This window comes from Hydra vulgaris, chromosome 09 (genome assembly GCF_038396675.1).
Source record: "Hydra vulgaris chromosome 09, alternate assembly HydraT2T_AEP".
Classification (NCBI taxonomy): Eukaryota; Metazoa; Cnidaria; class Hydrozoa; order Anthoathecata; family Hydridae; genus Hydra; species Hydra vulgaris.
The window spans coordinates 17,871,219-17,893,314 of NC_088928.1; the positions used below are offsets into that span (position 1 = coordinate 17,871,219).

General features: G+C 26.8%; 1 protein-coding gene and 1 long non-coding RNA gene across 2 annotated transcripts in view; both read left to right on the plus strand.

Moving 5' to 3' along the window:
- Positions 1-651: 651 nt before the first annotated feature.
- On the plus strand, positions 652-1,322 carry LOC136084610 (uncharacterized). The gene is made up of 3 exons (XR_010640684.1): positions 652-688; positions 966-989; positions 1,198-1,322. It is a non-coding gene; the product is annotated as an uncharacterized LOC136084610 (long non-coding RNA).
- A 6,933-nt stretch (positions 1,323-8,255) lies between these two features.
- The window catches only part of LOC100212042 (maleylacetoacetate isomerase), a 31,377-nt gene continuing 17,536 nt past the window's right edge, over positions 8,256-22,096 (plus strand). The window contains exons 1-2 of the mRNA XM_065804925.1: positions 8,256-8,396; positions 20,928-20,982. Of these exons, the coding sequence (XP_065660997.1) occupies positions 8,394-8,396; positions 20,928-20,982 (58 nt within the window). The 5' untranslated portion in view covers positions 8,256-8,393. The remainder of the gene's footprint in view (positions 8,397-20,927; positions 20,983-22,096) is intronic.

Consider the following 22,096-nt stretch of genomic DNA (forward strand, 5'->3'; position numbering starts at 1 on the left):
TGAATTTTTTTTTCGGCAACAGCGAACTATAAAAATACGGGGGCGGATAGGGGGAGCCAGTTCTTTCTTTTTTCTGCATTATTTTTATTATTAGATAACAGATAAAAGAAAAACAGATAAAATGGAAAAAAAAGACTTACAAAAATATATAGATTCTCTAACAGATAGTAAGCAAATTTTTTTTTTCATAATTATATTATTGCTAACTATTTTTAAAAAAACAAAAACATAAAAAAACAAAAACATAAATGTAAAAACCTTACTCTTTTTGTTTATCTTAGTAAGATAATCTTAAGTATAAAAAGATTAATGTATTACTAATACATTTTTAGTAATACATTTTTAATAATACAGTTTTTTAAAACTGTTTTCATTTTATTGATAGATAAAAGTATCATTTCACAGGTTCATTAAAACATAAATTATTATATGATTTGTATAACTTGCTTCTTTTCTTTTAATTTCTATAGAAGTCTACAAATCGAATTTATATTGATTTATTCTTAACAGACATATTTTTTGGTGTTTAGTTTAAAAATGGTATAAAAATTACACTCATCTTCTTTTATTATTTTCCTGTTGTATACTACTTCATCCTATAAATATTATTTAAATAATTATACAAACATGTCTAATATTGCTTCTTGTTTAGATCCTAGCACTATCATTATAGATTTTTTGAGATTTCGTAAGTATAGTTCCCATAACATTTTTGCATTAACTTAATGTTTCTAAAGTTTTTTTAAATATAAGATATAATTATTATTGTCTATACCTTTTTCTTGATGTATACTAATTTATATATGTTTATTGTTTACATAAGTATATACTCATTCTTAATGTTAGCTTCTTGTTTATATACATATAATCTTTATATTTTAATTTTTTAGTTGTTATTTTTTGAACTTACTTTTGGCAATTACAAGGTGTTATTTTTTATCGTACAATTTTTTTGTTACCTTTAGTTGAATCGACAAGGTCTACCATTGGTAAGTTTGTATATTATAACTTTTGTTATGAATCATAGTAACAAAAGTTTTAACATGTGTGTCTAGGTTTAACTCATATTTTGTTTAACTCTCCTTTCATCACTTGCTATAGTTAGTAATTTTGAAAACCAGGAATTTTTATTCTGTGAATATATTTAATGCTAAACTTATTTTTTTTTGCGGTGTCTTACTCCTTTTTTAACTTTAGAACCATCTTCATCTGGTACAGTTGGTAAGTTCTAAAAACCTGTTATGCATTCCTTATCAAATGCAACATTTTTTTTTTATAACAATCTTTTAACCTTAGTTCCAACTTTACCTGCAGCAAGTGGTAAGTTTAAAAACTATTACTTTTTAATGTGTATACATTTCTCAACAAATGCAATATTTATTTTCTATTAAAACATTTTAACCTCAGGAACATCCTCATCTGCTACAATTGGTATATTTTAAATACTTTACTTTCTAATATATGTATGTGTTTTTCATCAATTCCAATATTTGTTTTTTATTACAACTTTTTTACTTTAGTTTTATTGTCGTCTGCATCAAGTGGTATGTCTAAATAATATTACTTTTTCATGTGTATCCATTTTTCATCATTTGCTATATTAATTTTTTATTACAACTTTTTAACCTTAGGACCATCTTCATCTGGTACGATTGGTAAGTTTTAAAATTTTTACTTTCTATTTGTGTATGGCTTTTTTTATCAATTGCTATATTTTTCTTTTTTAAAACTTTTTTTACCTCTGTTTCATCGTCCTCTGCATCAAGTGGTATGTCTAAATAATATTACTTGTTAATATGCGTGTCCATTATTCATCATTTGCTATATTAATTTTGTATTACAACTTTTTAACCTTAGGACCGTTTTCATCATCTACGATTGGTAAGTTTTAAAAATTTTACCTTCTAATTGTGTATGCATTTTTCATCAAATACAATTTTTCTTATTACAACTTTTTAACCTTAGTTTCATGTTCATCTGCAACGACTGGTATGTCTAAAAACTATTACTTTTTAATATGTGTGCGCATTTCGTAGCAATTGAAATATCTTTAAATGACAACTTTTTCTACCTTTAGTTCCACCTGCTCAACCTTCTGCTGGTAAATTTATGTATTAAAAATGTATCTGAATGGTTATCAAATTTTTATTATTCCTATTAATATACACTGTTTAATACATTTATATTGTGTTTTCATTTGAATTCTCATAAAAGGAAAATCACTAGCAGTATTGAAATTTTTACTTTTATTAAAAATTTGTTTACCTATCAGTGATTTATTAGTCAATAATTTTATATATTTAGATAAACTTTAACAAGTAAAAAATTTTTATTAAGTGTTAGATAATGCCATTTGTTACTAATATAATTATTATTTATTTGCTTTTAGAGCTTACATATGAAGCCTACAGGGTTTACAGGACCCAGCATCCTGGACCCATCAGCAACAGATCATATTTGCGTTGGATCTGGTTTGGGGACAAAGATGACCCTCTTTTTAGATGGCCCTATTATCCCCAAAACAGGAGTGCTGGGGACAGCAGCAGAGGTACTGCAAGTGGTCGTGGCATAAGAAGGTCGACCTAGGCGGAATGTTTTATGGCTTGCAAAATGAGTATCGCAAGTTTTGTTGCTTGCAAATATGGTACAGCAAGTTTTATGGCTTGCAAATTTTTTTTGATAGACGGCTCTGGCTTACCTTCACGTGGTGTCTATTGTTAAAAATGATTTAATTTTATTCATTAATGGAATTGAAGAATTAAATCATTCATTAAAAGCCAAGACAAAACTTAATTATATTTTTTATTTCAAAATACTTATTGTTTTTTTGTGTTTTTTGTTAAGGTTGGAGTGGGTAATCGGTCCCTTTAAAGGACATAATGGATATTCAACCTCATCTTGTAATGTGGTAAATTAGTTTTTTATTCTAATTTCTCTCTGTTTAAGAAAGCATTTTAACATTTTTTGTGAAATTGTTATTAATTTTTTTTTCAGGTTTAGGGCAGCAGGGGGAGGGGCGGCGTACGCCCCCTCCAAAAAGGTAATTTTATACACCACAAGTTACTATTTTTCAAAGTATTAAAATGTTATATTTATTTTTTATAATTTACTCATTTTAGTAAATATTACAATATTTAAAAGAATGAAATTTCGATAGGGTGTGTTAAACCACAACCTAACACCCAACTTTATGATAGATCTGTAATACTCGCTAGTGATGTAGAATAAAATAATACCAAAATGTTATTCATAAATATTATCAATTTCATAAAAAAAACACTCTTTAATGGAGAAAAAGTGTTTTTTGTGAGGTGTCGGTGGTGGATTAGCACCCCCTTTGGATCCCTTGATGCGCCATTTACCTAGAAAAAAGTTTAAAATTAAAGCCCATTTTTACACCTATCTTTTGATACCAAGTTATAGATTTTTGAATAAGAATTGACAACGTTAAAACAATTTATGTAAAAAAAAATTTTTTTTTGACCACAGTTTTATCAAGAAATCCATATATCGAAAATTTGCTACTAAAAACTTTTTATAGAATTATCCAATTTTCGTAATTTTTTCACCTTTGAAATACTGTATTTGAGAGCTTTCTAATGATATATAACATTCTAGTATTTGAATAATTTAAAAAAATCAGTCCACGTACCTAATTATAGATACAATATTATAAATATTATAGATCAATATAAACGATATATATCTATACATATATGATATATATATATATATATATATATATATATATATATATCTATATATATCTATCTATCTATCTATCTATCTATCTATATATATATATATATATATATATATATATATATATATATATATATATATTTAAACAATATAAATAATATAGATTAATATATACGACTAATTTATAATAATATTATATAATCTATAATATATTTATAATATATTACTAATGATATATAATAACTATATACGATACATTATAACAACTATAAACGTTATAGATATAAATATTATAGATTAATATATACGACTAATTTATAATAATATTATATAATTTATAATATGTGTAATATATTTCTAATAAAATATTACTAATAATATATATAACTAGTAATTATTTCAATTAAATTGTAAAATAGGCTTTTTACAAAACTATAACCTTTCCTTTTTCAAGGTCAACATGCAATTGAAAAGTCCATACTTGATTTTCCTCAGTCGAATAGACCACATCAAACAAAGTTTTTTTATTAAGTTAGGAGTTGATTTGTTTATTTGAAGAACTTCACCTGTACACCAAAAGTATTTTTTAGTGTCGATTTTTATTATTTTATGTTGAATAAATTTCCCAACAAGATAATTAACATCATTTAGAATGACAGCCAAGATGTTTGTTTTTTGTTGATTTGCTAATTGAGACAGTCTTGCATTCTTCAATTTTTCACTTAAGTCTTCTTTCTGTTTTGCAATCAAAATTTTTCTTTCAATAAGAATAACTCTTCTCTCAATGGGCTCTGGAAAAGTTCTAAAAACTGATTGTAAGTTACTGAACAACTCATAGTTTGTTAAGTCTATCCGCTTACTACCATGCATTTTAGTTTTGTAAAAATATTTAGGTTCACATTTAACTTCCATAACATACCTATAAAAATCCAACTGTGCTCTTAATATTTTTTTGCTTTTAAATGTGTCAACTAACAAAACATATTCATCATCTGCTTCTTTTGAGGTCAACCACACCTTTGTCCTCAATTTTAACAACTCATTAACTGATTTAGCTTTTTTTAAGAAGGCTTTATCTTCAGCTGTTTTTTTAGCTTAATGCTTTTCAGACAACATTTCACTCATTTCAAACTTTAATTCTAAATGATGTTGTTTGTATTTATCTTTCATTTTATTAAAGTTTGTTGAAGCTTTTTTTAGCAATGAGTCACGCTCATCTAAAGTCTTTTTATCCAACCAGTCTAGTGTTTTGTTTTTATACCACATAGTATAAGCTTGTATAGTTTGTAATTTGGCATTTGGCTTTGTTAATTAAAAGATCCAATACCACAGAATTAAAAGATCCAATACATCAAAGTCACTTTCTGACGCTTTGTTTGTTGTTGGAACATTCTCTGCAGCCTTACTTATATTATCAGAAGGATGCCAATATTTACCTCCAGGAAGTTGATCAGCAGATTGTCTTTCCAGAACAACTAACAAATGACAAATTACTTCTAATGTCTGCTGTGTTAAAATATTTAAATCAGTGTCATTAGTCTCTTCAAATAGTTTATTATATAAAATATCTTTATGAATATTAATATCACTTGGACTGAATGTAGGTGTTTTCGAGATCATAATCGATGATGCATTTTTACACAAATCTGAAAGTTTCATTTTTAGGGTTAACAAAAATGGATTCATATCAAGAATACTCTTTTGCGATTCAATTATCCGCCAAAGTGGACCTGTGATTATTTTATCAACTATTCCAAGAGCCCGCACTTCTGCTAAATATAATGTTGCTAATATCTTCTTTAACTGCAAGTAAAAAATTATTTTGATTTGGCCAACTTTGAAGAAACTCTAAAATATCTTTTGAATGAAAATACAAAGCTGCAGCATTATAATATAATATATTAAATCTGTTACCAACAAAGGGTGCAAGTATACACTTACTTTGTCCTTTACCAGCAAGAAATGCATTAAAATACCATGAAACTCCAGCTTCATCGCTTCCCCTTACAAGAAAAGCTTTACATGCAGTTCTTATTAATCTAGTGGCACCTGATTCAGCAGTATCAAATGCAAAAATATTTTCATAACTACTACTTAAAACTAACTTTTCGAATGAGTTAATTGTTTTATCAGTTTCTGTTGCAAAGTTAGGTAATAAATGCAATTTACAAAAAAAATTGACATTTCAATGAAATCTGCCTAAAGTTATAAAGAACCTTCCCAGTTCTTTATAACTTTAGGCAGTAACTTTTTCCTCATATCTTTAAGCTTTAAATTAAACAGTGGATTAGCTGGCCCAAGATCAGACATGGTAGTTTTAAAAGAACATAGAAGGTTAGTAAAATCATTTTCCTGCTGCTACTTTCTAAAATATCACATATATCATCTAATGTTTTGGTTAATGCATTATTAGTACAACCTGCATCACTGCCAGCCATTTCACATAATCCTAAAGATAAAGTACTTCCATTTGTGGTAGTAACTTGAAAATTTTGAAAATATCTATGATGTTTAGTGATACCGTCACAGTGAAGACAATTGCCCGAAATAATTTCTACAGTGTTTATCATTTCTTCAGCAACTTGAAGTTGAGCAAGTGCTGAAGCCTCAGTCATAAATCAAGATTTTGTACCAATTGAGGTAAGCTTCTCTATATCTATCTTTGCTAGTTTTTTTAAATCAATTGTGATAACTTCATTAACTTTGTTTATGCTGACATTCAAAGAAACTAACTTCATAATAACTACTCTTATATCATTAGAATACCTTCCGAAATTGAAATGCTATTATTCTGCGATCATGGAGAAGAGAACTTAAATTAAAATCTTTATTTTCTTTCCTTAATACTCTAGTGTTAGGAGAGTCGGTATCCTTTAATTAAACTGTTTATTTAAACTGTTAGAAGACAAATTTTCATGTTTATTTACTACCATGCTAAACTTCTTGTTTACATAATACAATTTTTTGCATGTAATTCTTTTTTTCTCATGAAGGAGTGCAACTTTTTTGTCACTTTTTTCAAGCTTAACTAACAAAAGTTTAACTCTTTTATTAAGATTTTAAATGACTTTAATAAAAAAATCTTTTAATTCTTTTATTTCCTTATTTTGTTTCTTTTTTAATTGATGAATCTTTGCTTTATTACTTGCATATAATAGTTTATATGTCCTTCTAGGGTCGTTAGATGTAAATTTTTATTTCATATTACTAATACGAACATTAGCAGATTTGAACTTATTTATACAACCAGATGAAGCAAGTTTCAATTTTTTAAAACAGTTTTTTGAGGTTTGTTGTTTTAATTTTCTTTTTTTACCCTTCGTTTTATTTTTTTCACTTGATATGGCATATGAATTATGCATATCATATGCATTATTCACAACTAGTTTCCGAAATAGGCGGTTTAAAGAGCATCAGCTTATATATATCTCTTCTTTTATTGTTACCAATCATATAATTCTTTATCATTCATTATGATAAGGCTAATTATATACAAATACTGTATTATACAATCAAATTATTATATTGTTTTTTTAATCATATTACTTTTTGTAAAACGTTTTATTATGGCATAATAAATTAAAAAAATCGGTCTAAATTTAATCTGAAAACGTCTTCTTTATATATAAAAAACTTCGCAAATTTTGTCTACGGAATTTGTCACGTGACTGAAGTGCCTATTATTACAGTCTTGCTTTTACGTCGTGCTTACATCGTCTTTTAAAAAAATCAAATAAATATTGCACTTCGCTACTTTTTTTGTTTTTAACAATCTTAGCCTTTCTTTTTTTAATTTAATATTTTGCATAACGCCACTAGTGACGGATCCAGGGGGTGATGCATCCCCTAATTTCCCCCTCCCGTTTTCCCCTCCCCCCACACAGACTTTATTACACACAGACCAGACCACCCACACACCAGAATCTAAAAGCCCTAAGATATCTTAGAAATTCAGGACCTTTTTTTTTTTTAGGGAGACGCCAAGGTGGTCGTGTGGTACGAATTAAAAAAACATTTCATATTCCCCCCCCCCCCCTTCCACCAAAAATTCCTGGATCTGTCACTGAACGATATAAATTGTTTTATAAAAAAAACGCTATGGGGAAATCCGTTCCGTAATTTACACGTTTTTCAATATGTCAAAAATTGATAAATCTTGAATACAACACACGTGAAGAAAGGAAGGAACAGAAAAATGCTTATTGTCAGCAAAATATGGTGTTTCATATTGTAAACATTTATGTTTGCATTTCACTAAATGTTAACCCGCAAGTTTACATCCGTAGAACATTGAAATTGAGCAACGGATCGAAAGAAACGGATAGACCTGCATACGGCAGGTATACTTTGGCAGCTTTTTAAATTTAATTTCAGAAAATATAATTGCTCAGAATTTGCAGAAAAAATTGAAAATGACGATATTTTGCTAAAATATCGTCATTTTTCAAAATATTATTCTTACGAAAAATATTTATGATTTAAAAACGCAAAAATTGTTTACTAAGTAAACAATTAAGGCTTAATGAATTAAAACGATTAAAACATAATGAATCAAAAAAAAGTTGACACCCCCTGCATAAAATAATCCGCTGGATAATAAATTTAATGAACACGTGTGGTTTTTTAATGTTATCAATAATATTTGTTTAGCTGGTGAATTGTGTTCTCCTGCCTTTACTTCTAAAATAACTATGGTAAATTATATATATTTTTTAAACCATGAAATTTTATATGAATAATATTTTCTATTTGTTTAAGAACTTGGAAAGCAAGTGTATCTTAATACTTGTTAGTGTGAATTGCTTTTTTATCGCTCTTAAACAGCAGTTGATTACCACTAACTATTGAGAGAGCAACCACCTGAGGCAGAGTATCAGGTCTTAATTTAACCTCATTTCTGAATCTCTTTTCTAAATCTTCTATAAAATATTCTTCCAAATAATTAATGTGAGTTATTAAAAATCTTGAGGGTCTTGTTTTAATATAAACTATTGTTATTGGAATTGAGGTAAATGAGGCTGTTGGCAAACATATAAACTCTATTTAAAAAAATAAAAGTCATTTGATTTGTTGCTAATGTAAGAGAAGTCCTACACAATGAATGGAATAAAAGATAATAAGGTAAAACAAGAATGCAATTAGAAAAACTAAAAAAATAAAAGAATAAACTGAAAGAGAACACTTTCTGGGAGTATTATTTCTTGGTTGTTACACCTATAAATTATGCTAAATTAACTGTACTATTAGTAATACTTACAGAAAACTTGTAAATACTTCATAGACTGAAAGTATCACCATATTACTATGGAAATATCACTCTACAAATTTTGAAAAGTAGCTTCATAAAAGTTATACAAGCTAAAGATATGAGAGTAGTTATTTATGAAAGACATAGTTCTTCAGTGTTGCCAAATCTTTAAGTAAAATAATCATATACAGTTTTATGGAAAAAGGCAACGACCTCTACTCTAGTTTTAACCCTTCATATAAAACATCAAATTTTGGCGTTAAAGCGAGTCTTAAATTCATTGATACACTTAAAGTGTCTATTTTGTTTTACAGTATTAAGATTATTTTGCTTTAGATCTAGTATTTCTATCTGCCTATCAATTAGCAATTCAAAAAACTTAGATGTGAACCAAATTGATCTTAATGCTACAAAAAAGACAGATAATTTAGGTCATGTAAAAAGAGTTTGTCATTTCTATGTTGACTAAGAAGTTGATATATGTAAAATACAGTTTACTAGACTGTGCTATACAGCTTGTTGATGAAGTCAATGATGCTATAGAGCATATACATGAACATGCTTTATGTATATACCTTATAGCATCATTGAGATAAAGAGCTTACTCATACAGATGCTATTATGTCTAAAGATATAGAATTTGCTAAAATGTTATTTGGAAATATGTAGGAACATGCTTAGCTAACTTTTAAAAACTCATGCTATCTTTTAAGGACATCCACTCTATTTCTGCTTTTGGTTATGAGAAATAATTTTCAACTTATAACCAAATTATTCATTCAAATTTAATTATACCTCATATATAATATAATAAAAAAAAAACACAAAAAAATGAGTAGCCTCCTTGACTGTAGTGGCCCCCTTCGGGTCTTGGGGAGGTGAATAATCTAAAAAAAAATATATATATATGTATATATATATATATATATATTAGTGATGTGCCATTGGCTAATGCCGATTGTGGCTAATAATAGGTTTAATGTATTTATTTAAGGGTATTATAATAATATTAAGGATTTAAATTACATATTTAACAAGTTCCTATTCATCAGAAGTGATTCGACCTACTAGCCTATTGCTATTGGTAACCAGCAACCGATTAATCGGCTAAACCATTGGCCGATTAATCGGCCGATGGTATCGGTTGATTAATCGGCATTGGCCGATGCATTGGTATTGACTATTAAGCCAAACTAAACAGGTGCATAGGCACACCTTATATATGCAAGTTGCATACCTAATATTAAGATATTACCTTTATATACATACATTAAACTCTATAGTTAGCCTTAATCGGCCTTTGCGATGGCACATCACTGATATATGTATATATAAATATATATATATATATATATATATATATATATATATATATATATATATATATATATATATATATATATATATATATAAAAGGGGTGTTCAGAAAAAAAAAATTTAGAATTTGAAAAACCAAACCGTCTAGATTTGAAGCAATATGTTTAAACTTACCCATAAAAAATAACAGCACCATTGAACCACTTTTTCCTTGCCCTCAAAGCACATGTTTGGAAAAAAAAAGGACCCAAAAATGACCGAAAACGGATCATTTTAAGTGTCTTGAGGGCAAGGCTAGCATAAATATTTATAGTAAATTTTTTTTTCGGGGTTTAGATAATCATCTGTATTTTGATTAAAAAAGTATGGCTAATAATCTTGGAATTTGTGGTCTGTTTATATGTCAAGTGGTATTTAGAATCGAGTAATATGTAAAAGGCCCCCAACTTAGAAATTAAACCAATCCTTCAGATAATGGATAGCTTTAATATCTAAGATCAATTTAGAAAAAGCAGTTAAAGCTGTGTTTGATTCGCTTGTGGACTCAACTATGATTCCACTAACTCTATTGGATGAGGATTTGCCTTTGCATGAAAAACAAAAAATTGCAACTGCAATTCTTTAATTTAAAATGCCTAAAAATTAAGAAAGACATCAGAAGAAAGATAGAAAAAAATGCTAGTACTAAAAAAGATTAACAAGCTTAGATAAATTTTCTTACCTTATGTTTAGTTATAGTGGTTTAACTGAAAAAAGAATAAAAGACTGGCTTTCACTTCCACCGCAATACAGTCTTTATTTAAAAATTTTGAAAATTATGCCAATAGCCTTATTGTTGTCAATGACCATTCGGAATGAGCCGTCGGCATGATGCAGCAATATATTCATTGTTACAACAACAAATAGAAAAAACAGAACAGATTGATATTAGTTGACAAAGTTAGCTCTGCTTTCAGGATTTCTGGGAAAAGCTCCACTAGTCTTACCAAAAGAAGATTATCTCATAGTCTTTCCTCCTTAGCGAAGAAACAAAGCACGAACAAAAAAAAAGGAATAATTAAATAAACTGTAGAAGAAGCTTCTACAAAATCTTTTTAAATATTTTTTTTTTTTTTTTTTTGATTTGATAAGTAATATTGAATCGTGATATGCAAAAACTACATATGTTACAAAGTCAACTTTTTCAGTAAATTTGAAAAAACCTTTTTATTTTTTAATTGTTAATGATTTTTTTTGAAAGACCACTTGAAAACCGCGCATTTACTAATGATGTAAGGTACTTTGACAAATTTTTGTTTTTTCAGAATATCATTGATAATGCACATAAGGAACATTTTTCTCAAAAAAATCTCAAAATTTTGCAAAAAAGTAACAAAAATGCGAAGTGTGGTTTTTGAAGACAAATTAACAAATTGTAGTCGTAACTTAAGTAGTAATATTTTAATTTATTTTATTTTAATTAAAATATTACAAATAATAAACCTACATAAAATGAGTAATTCTATTCTTATTTTGAATATATACATTTGCAAACTATATTATGAATCTAAATAACAAAGTTTTAATATAATTGTTGAAAAGATTATATAAACAACACCACACCACGTAATAAACTTTTTTTAGCCGATTTAAAATGTTAATTATACTTTGTTTTTTGAGAAGAAAGAAAAAAAACATACCTTTTTAATCAAAAATACAGATATTTATCTAAAACCTGAAAAAAATTTTTATTATAAATATTTATGCTAGCCTTGCCCTCAAGACACCTAAAGTAATCTGTTTTTGGTCATTTTTGGGTCCTTTTTTTCCAAACATGTGCTTTGAGGACGAGGAAAGAGTGGTTCAATGGTGCTGAAAGTTTTTGTGAAAGAGTGCTGAAAGTTTTTGTGAAAGAGTGCTGAAAGTTTTTGAAAGAGTGCTGAAAGTTTTTGTGAATAAGTTTAAACAAATTTGCTTTAAATATAGATGGTTTGGTTTTTTAAGTTTTAAAATTTTTTTTCTGAACACCCCTAATATATATATATATATATACATATATATATATATATATATATATATATATATATATATATATATATATATATATATATATATATATATATATATATATATATATATATATATATATATATATATATATATACATATATATATATATATATATATATATATATATATATATATATATATATATATATATATACATATATATATATATATATACACACACATATATATATACACACACACATATATATACACACACACACACATATATACACACATATTTTTTGCACCTGTAAATTTGAATGAATAATATAGGATAAAACAATGCATGTGTGTGTTTGTGTATATCTTATACTGTTGATTTAGGTAAGCTGTGTGATGTCATACTGAAATAGCCTGACATATACATCGACTGACAAACAACCTGACTCACAGCGGACTGCTGCTACATTGACTGAGGGTTTGGCATAAGGCAGCAATCTTTTCATTCATTATTCTTCGTTTTTTTCTTCTTTTTCTAAAAAAGTATCGATTTAGATAAGCAAAAAAAGTGAGCAAATGTTTACATAAATATGCTATAGTAGATAATATAAATACACACACACATATACACACACATGTGTTGTTTGTTTTATCCTATATTACTCATTCAAATTTATAGAAGAAAAAAAAATCATTAACACATATACAGGTGAAATTAAATAGAAAATTAAAAAACAAAGTAAAAAAATAATAACTAGGAGAATCGGAAATTAGATATTATAACATAGTATATTATTGCATAAATTATAATCAAATATCAGAATAAAAAAAACTCAGATCTGATCTGCAAAAAAGAATTATGGTAGTAAGTACATCTTTTAGTAAAAAGTTGCCACCCCTCTCCCATTAATTAAATAAGAAAAATGGCATCATGAAAATTGGTCCAAGCCACACCAATGTAAAAATATGGCCATAAAACTTAAAAAATATATATTCTGAATTATTCAAATATTTTTTAAGAATAAATTTTTTAAAGAACAGAGTTTACATTTTTTTTTTAAATCTTGAACTGTTTACATGCTATATCCTTCAGTGTGCTAGTAAGTCAACTTAAAATATGGCGTTATGGGAGAGTTAAAACAATTTTTACAATCAGATGTCCATCTTAGTACTAAACTGCTTCGCAGATCTGAGTATTGCGATATTGCATTATACAATAACCAATAATATCATCTTATTGCTATTTTATATTGGTCGGCCATCACATTAGGACCAGCAGTAAATTTTTGTAAATATTGGATAAAAATGAATTTTTAGGCAAAAAGAAAAATAATGGTGCAATTTAAAGCTTGTTTTTTTATTTATAAAGTTATACTTGATAAAAATTAAACAAATAAAATTAAACATTTCTATGGGGTTAAGATCAGGTGAGTTGCCTGGCCATGGCAATACATCAACTTTTTTCTGATTTAAATAAGCCTTAACACTTTTTACTGTGTGGGAAGTTGCACCATTTTGCATAAATATAAGATTTTTGACATTTTGTGACTTTTCTTGAATTTTTTTGACATTTTTAGACCAATCTGCCATTTGGGGAAACAACTGATTCTCCAGAACTTCTTTATATTGGTCCTGCTTCATTGTCTTAACCACTCTGTAGAGATGTCCTGCTCGTTGCCCACAAATGACAGACCAGATCATTACTGAAGCTGTATGCTTGACTGTTTTCATAATGCAGTCAGGATGAAACTTTTCGTTTTTTTTGAAACTTTTTCCCAATCCTCAACAGACCAGTGACAATAGTTTCTAGCCCACTCCAGTCTTTTTTTTTTTCATGAGTGAAGTAAGTTTTGGTTTCTTGGTTGGACAATGACACATCAATCACTCTTCTTTCAGCCTTTTGCGAATGGTTTGGTCTGACACAACACCAGCTTCATGGGTAAGCTTATTCGATAAGTTTTGTGGCTATTTTTCTGTTTTCCAGGCAAATATTTTGGGTTATACGGTCCCCTCTTGGTGTTGTCTTGCGTTTAGAACGTGGTCTCTTTGAACCAAACTCTTTCCCTGTATCAATTTTTTTTTCTCACTCACATTACAGTTTGGTGAAAAACCTTTACACTTTGTTCAATTTTTCCCTGAGAATATTTTGTATTTTGTAAAATACATCTGATTTGACTAATTTTTGTTGGTGTTGTATCACATTTTTCCCCATAGCTGAAAAATTGAATAAAGAACTTAAAAAAATGACTAAACTCTGGTGTCTTTACATAAACAGAAAAAAAAAACATAAAATCCTTTATTTAAAGATAATGACTTGATTATTATTAAGTTAAAAAAAAATTAATTAAATAAAACACAGATGCTTTAAATTAAAATAAATCACATTAAAACTTCAATCAAACTAACAACTAAAAAAAATCTTAAATTGCCCAATATGCACCAATTTGACTATGACAGGTGATTGCTGACAGCCAGAATTGCCAATTGATAAAATTTTTATTAAATATTACAAAAAATAATATCATATTTATTTTATCATGTGGGTTAAAGCAATCTATTTGAAATAAATTGTAAAAATAATGTGGGTCCTAATGTGATGGCCGACACTCTCTCTCTATATATGTATGTGTGTGTGTATATATATATATATATATATATATATATATATATATATATATATATATATATATATATATATATATATATATATATATATATATATATATATATATATGTATATATATATATTACACAAGCTTTTAATCTGCTCTTCATTGATGACACTAATTTTTCGGTATAAGTAGACGGAAATTTATTCCATTCTTCTAGTAAGATATTTTTTAGCATATTAACATTTATTATTCTATGTTTCCCGACTTGTTTGTCTAAATAATCCCACATATTCTCTATTGGGTTAAAGTCTGGTGATTGGGGAGGAGAGTGCAGTTGTTTTGGAACATTGTAGAGCAACCATGATTTTACAACATAAGCAGTGTATTTTGGATTTCAAACCTGTTGAAATATCCAATTATTTCCTAACTTTAATTTAGCAGCATCTGATTTCAAATTAATTTTTATAATGTCCAAAAAATGAATAAATACCAAACTCCCCACTCCAGCTGCAGCTATCGATCCCCAAACTATCACACTTCCACCTCCATGTTTCAATTTCAAGTTCAACACCTACAGCTAATTTTAATGCACTAATACGTGGATTTGAATTGACTTTTTTAATTATACTCCTTCTGTCTCGTGAATTTAAAATTTTTGGTCGGCCACTTCTTAATAACGTATTAACAAAACCAGTCATTTCAAATTTTTTAACAATACTTTGAATATATATATATATATATATATATATATATATATATATATATATATATATATATACATATATATATATATGTATATATATATATATATATATATATATATATATATATATAAATATATATATATATATATATATATATACCCTTTTTGACAGCATTTAACATATTTGGAATTTCCAAATTTAGAAATTGATTACCTTTTTTAATTTTTATTTATTTTTAATATGGCATATAGGGCTTGGACAGGAATAGCATGTGATCGCATGTTGTAACTGACCATGCTAATAATTTTTTTTCTTTACTATTTACCACAGCTGTTTTGATGTTTTAATTTAAATGCAATAAAATATTTAATCGATCTTTTCTAACGTTTTTATTTTACAGAATTTTTATTTATAAAAGCTTCAAATGAAAAAGAAATTTATTATAATGATTGTTTAAAACAAACGATTTTTGTGTAAAATTAAAAAAAGTGTTACATGCAGAGTTGGTACCCAAACCCAATAGCAAAAACGCACCAAAAATCCATCTTAATGGGTTTTTGGTTTTTTATTTTTTATTTATTATTAATTATTATTTTATTCATTAATCAATTTCCATTAACACAAAAGATTTGATGCTGCTCAACAATTATTCTAATAACAACAAAACAAGATGTTTATAAAGTCATGAATGAGAATTTTATTTTACTTGGAGTAGTAATATTCAAACTTAAACATTTAAAACAAAGTTATCTAACAACTTATTCATCAGTAATTGTGCATCTTGATCCTAAATGTCTGTAAATTCACACTAGCAAATAATGTTTCCTAATTTTGCTCCAAATAATGCAAAAAGTTGAGAAAAATCTTAGATTCCTGCATTTCTATAATTCTCAACCAATTTGTTGCTAATGTTGTGCTTTTTACACTATCGTTGAATAAAAATGTTGGGAAGCAATTAGTATCTTTTAGTTTAAATGTATAGTAGCCTGATATAAATTCAGGATTGACTTTATTCAACCATTCCTCAGCTTCTTCTACTTGATTTCTATCCGATGTTCTTCCCAATAAGTAAAGTTATAAGAGTAGTAAACTTAAATGAAAATTTTACATCTGTTTTAATTTGAATTTGATCAGATGCAGATTTTTTATAATTGTTTAGTTACCTTCATATTTTGGATCTGTTAAATTGACCAGAAAATGACATGGAACAATTGCTTTCTTAAATCTCTTTAAAATATCATTTTTGTACAAAGCCAATTTTTCATTATGTATGAGGTTTTGTCAAACCTCAACTGCCTCAGACAAAGTTGTATCGTCTATCTGCAACTACAGCAAACACAATAATTTAATTAATAATTATGTAAAGTTAATGATGGCATGGTGCCAGAAATAAGTAGTTTTAGTATACTTATTATAATTAAATTTAATACATTTAGTTAATAACTACTTTTATTAACCTTATCTAACGCAACACCAACAATTTTCAGTTGTATATGTAAATTTATTGCTTTTTTCTGTATTGACAGATTGTCAATTAGGCTTCCTTTCGAAGGATTAATTGACTCCATATGCTCACCTCCAATTTCAATGTACAGAAAATGATTAGAAATGTATGTCTAATTAACATTTAATTAAAAACAATCTAATTGCGAGTTCCAGTGAGTATCATTGGGTAGCTGTGGCATCAGTTCACCTCTTTCCAATAACCAACCCTATAATACAGTTAATTAAGTAAATTTAACAAAAAAATATTTAAAAATTTTTTGTTAAAATAAAGCTAGGATCTCTTTTGCCAGAATTATTATTTAGACCTATATCATTTACAGTTGTTTTATTTCATAGTATTGTATACAGAATATGATCAATAAGTTAATAACAATCTAAAATTTAGTACATACGTGTGGTTGGCGATGATTACGAAAATATTTATGAATTGCTATAATATGGTTTATTGTAGACTTTGGAGAGACAACCTTTTCAACCAAATTTAAAAAATGAGCAGAGCAACCATATGTTACCAATTTAGGGGCTTCAGCCTGCAAAGGTTTTCTGATTTTAGATATTTTATTTTCGTTGTCAGTGCATACTGCAATTACTTATATAAAGAATATTATATATATATATATATATATATATATATATATATATATATATATATATATATATATATATCAACCTTCAGATTTAGGGTTGGCAATGTCTACTTAACTGCCGTGGTCATAAGTGTTTAAGGTCAGCAAAATATCACCGACCTTGATTCTATATTTTATGGTTAAACCTTTGTTTTACCTTTTTTCTGCCGATCTGATGCAAATTATTGCTGACCTTATTTTATATATATTTATATATATATATATATATATATATATATATATATATATATATATATATATATATATATATATATATATATATATATATATATATATGTATATGTATATATGTATATATATATTTTTGTGTATGCTTAAATATATATATATGCATTAAATAAAACAGCTAGCACTTACATCTTTATCGAATGTTTCTTTAGCAATCTTGATTGCATCCTTAGCAGTATGAGCACAATATTCTTTTGTTTCTAATTCAAGATGGTTCTCAACCATCTTGAATTAGGGTAACAACACAATTATCAGCAAGATCATTTTTCACTAAATTAATTACTTCTTCATTTATCTTTACTAAGAGTTCTGTAGATATCTGTTTTTTATTTGGTGGTTTGTATCTAGGTCATTTCCAGTATTATGTTTTGTAAGCAGCTTGGTAAATTCAAGATTTTTTACTACGTTGAATGGTATATTTGCTAAAAAGAAAAATCTTGCATCTTGCAAATCCAGTTCATCCTTCTGATTACTTGTTGTTGTAACAAATTTAGAAATAGATATTTGTGGTTGCATCATCATTGCAGTTGACTTAATAATTGTTGAATAAGAAGAACCACTAATAAAGCTTAAACAATCTTGCTCATCATCTGACTGGTTAGACTTATTTGATGCTGCAGATGTAGATAGCTTTGACTGTAAAATTGATATATAGCTAAATACTTTAGCGGAGTTATTAATACTTCTTTTTTTCTTTCTTTTGCATTTATCCAAATGGATCTTAACTCTCTCTATTTTTTTAAATTATGCTCACTTTATAATAATTACATATTACTCTATTTGGTTGATCACTTAATATGGTCACTTCATTCCACTCACTAGCCTTATTTCTTCCTCCTGAATGGTACTTTGGCATGTTGAAGATGTATAATCAACTTATATTTTTAATTTAACTAAAAAGATAACTCTGTTTAAAAATATCTTTATATTAGAAAAAAATGCAATCTGGTTATTAAGCCATCGTATAAGACAATATACCTGCAAAAAATAAAAAATAGCTTTTAAATAGCTATAAATTTAACTTTGTTACTGAAGATTTATACCAAACTTTTGCAAAAACCCAGTTGGGTTAAGTTTTTGCTCAAAAACCCGGGTTTTTTTTGGCAACCCTGGTTTGGCAACCCCTGGTTAAAAAAAACCATTCGCATGGTCAGCAAAAGTCTTCAATTGCACACCATTCCTGTCCTAGCCATTTTTTCGCAAAGAAAGCAATATTTGAAATATTAAAAAAAAAAATTTTATTTTTTAAAAAAATGCCTACATATGGCTATATTTCCTTCAAATTTTCTTACGGTAAGCGCTGACACCTGCCTAATAATACCTAGTACCTATGTACCATATTACTATATATGGTACATATATAGTAATATGGTACATATTACTAGGTATATACTATATATATATATATATATATATATATATATATATATATATATATATATATATATATATATATATATATATATATATATACACACACACACAAAATACCCAGGTAATTTTGAGTAACTTTAAACTTTGTATATTTTTAAGTGAAACATTTTCTATGAACTATAACTTTGTAGCTTAATTACAATTAGCCCTGTGGAGTCCTGTAAAAATGTGGTATTTCCATATGCTCATAAAATTAAAATTCCTAATTTAAAAAATCCCATTCTCCAAATGAAGTTAGCTAAACCGTAAATTAAAATTTAATAACTCTGAAAATTATTGAAAATTAATTAATAAATACTAATATAAGAACATAATATGAGGAATTTTAATTTATTAATTGTGTAAAACTTGAAATAAAATCCCTGTTAGTGGTATAACTACACAATTGCACATCTTTTGAATATATATTTCTTTTTCACTGGTAGCACCAGTGAAAAAAAAAATATATATTCAAAAGAATACTCTAAAAACAAAAGCGGCAATGATATATTAAGATTAAGAGTAAATCAAATATACAATTCTTAATAAAAATTAACTAATATACACTGATTAAAATAATATAAAAATATATAATTCTCTAAATATCTATGAAAATTGGAGTTTAATTTGCCGTGCCATTGTGAAGCCAATTTAATTTTGTGTTGATTTCATCTTTAATAAATGTTACAGACAATTTTTTATTTTTTATTTTGGCGCTGTCAAGACAGCCCAAGAATGAGACCAAGACTTGAAAGTGTTTCACAAGACTAAGATCAAGACTTAGATTTTTAGAAGTTCAACACAATAAGACTCATGGTCGCACATGTATGTACACTATCAGTCCTTTAGTTGATGTATCGTTTTACCATTTATACATTTAACATAACATACATTTATACATATACCATTTATACAATTAAACATAATTATACATGTATAATATAATTATGTTATCACGAATTGTGCAGGGCACTGTTGCAGTCTATAAAAGTCTTTAATAATAACAGAAAGCTAACAGGTTTCCTGTATTGTTAAAAACAAAACATACCATGAAGAAATGAGGCAAGATCATCATATTGTGAAACTAAAAATAGCGAGGATATAGCAGACATGGTTTTTTTTTTACTGTGATAACTATAATAACCACATATTATAGTTACAAAAAAAACTTAAGGTGAAGTTTACATATTCTATATAAGTACTGTATGTACGAAGTAAATCAGACAACTTTGTATTACTTGACTTCATAACTTATGTAACACATTAATCTTATTTATAACAATTTATTAATAAATACTAAGCTATTCATTGTGTTGATATTTTTTGTAAGGATCAAGAAAGCACAAAACAGTAAAGGTAATCAAGACCTTTATTCCAGGCTTTCAAGACCAAGATTCTAAGCTTCAAGACCAAAACAGACAAATATGAGTCTCGAAACCAAGGATAAAGTCTCAAGACCTACATTTCTCTATATATTTATATATATACCTACACACACATACACAAAATTAATTTGTTTCAATGTGCATATGTTTTTTATTGGATAAATATTTGTATTTAGATTCCAGTATTGTATTCATATTTTAGAAGTAGTTGCTCATGGAGAGTAAGAATCGGTTTGGATATTTTGAAAGTATTTCTTATATTTAAATCAGTTATTTCAGAATCCTCATAATTACATTTTTGAAATACAATTTCATAGTTTCGAAATAGGTATTTTAGCATAAATGGATTTTTTAGAGATTTATTAAGGATTGGATTAAGGGAATGCAAATACAAATGTTCTGAAAGAGCCCTTGTAATATATACATATATATACATATATATTGTAATATATATATATATATATATATATATATATATATATATATATATATATATATATATATATATATATATATATATATATATGTATATATATATATATATATATATGTACACATACAGAGCTCGAAATAAGCGCCGGAAATCTAACATTGTCCAGCACTTGTCTGTTAAAAAGCGACATCTATTGGTTATTTTGTCTGACCCATATTTTATGTGCATTTATTTTCCAATTGTTTTAGTTGTTACAAAATTATTAATAAATTCAGTATTGAATACAAACTTTATTTTTTGAACTTTTTATTTTTTATACAAAACAAAAATTAAAGATAAACACACTACAGTTTCGATAAAATTAAACAATCATGAAACATTTTTAATAAAAGAAATTGGGATTTTAAATTTTTTAATAAATTCAATAATTTGTTTTAAAATACAAAATATCTTTTTTATTATCAGTTGTTAAAATAATTTCAAGCATATTTATAAATAATTTGGAGCAAATAGTTGTAGTTAGTCTCTAACAAAAAAGTGATTAATGAGTTAATGATCGGTTAATGAGTTAATGATCGGTGAATGTTAAAAGGGCAGAAGTCCAACTATGTAAATTTCGGGAAAATAAAAAAAACTGCTTTTTCCCATGTAAATTTTTAATTGTAGTAAATTTTTGTTTTTCACATTTTCAAAAAAAAGTTTTAAATGTTTTTTATTTTTACAAGTTTTTCAGCACATATTCCCCAATTCATAATCCCCAATATTCAATAATCCCTAGCGCATATTCCCCAATATTCCTACAAAGAGCTTTCTATTTGCTTGTTTGTCATCAGACAACATATCTGTACCAACTTGTTTATTGGATGGCTTTATATTAAAATTGACAACATTATTTTTTTTTCTTATTCTCCC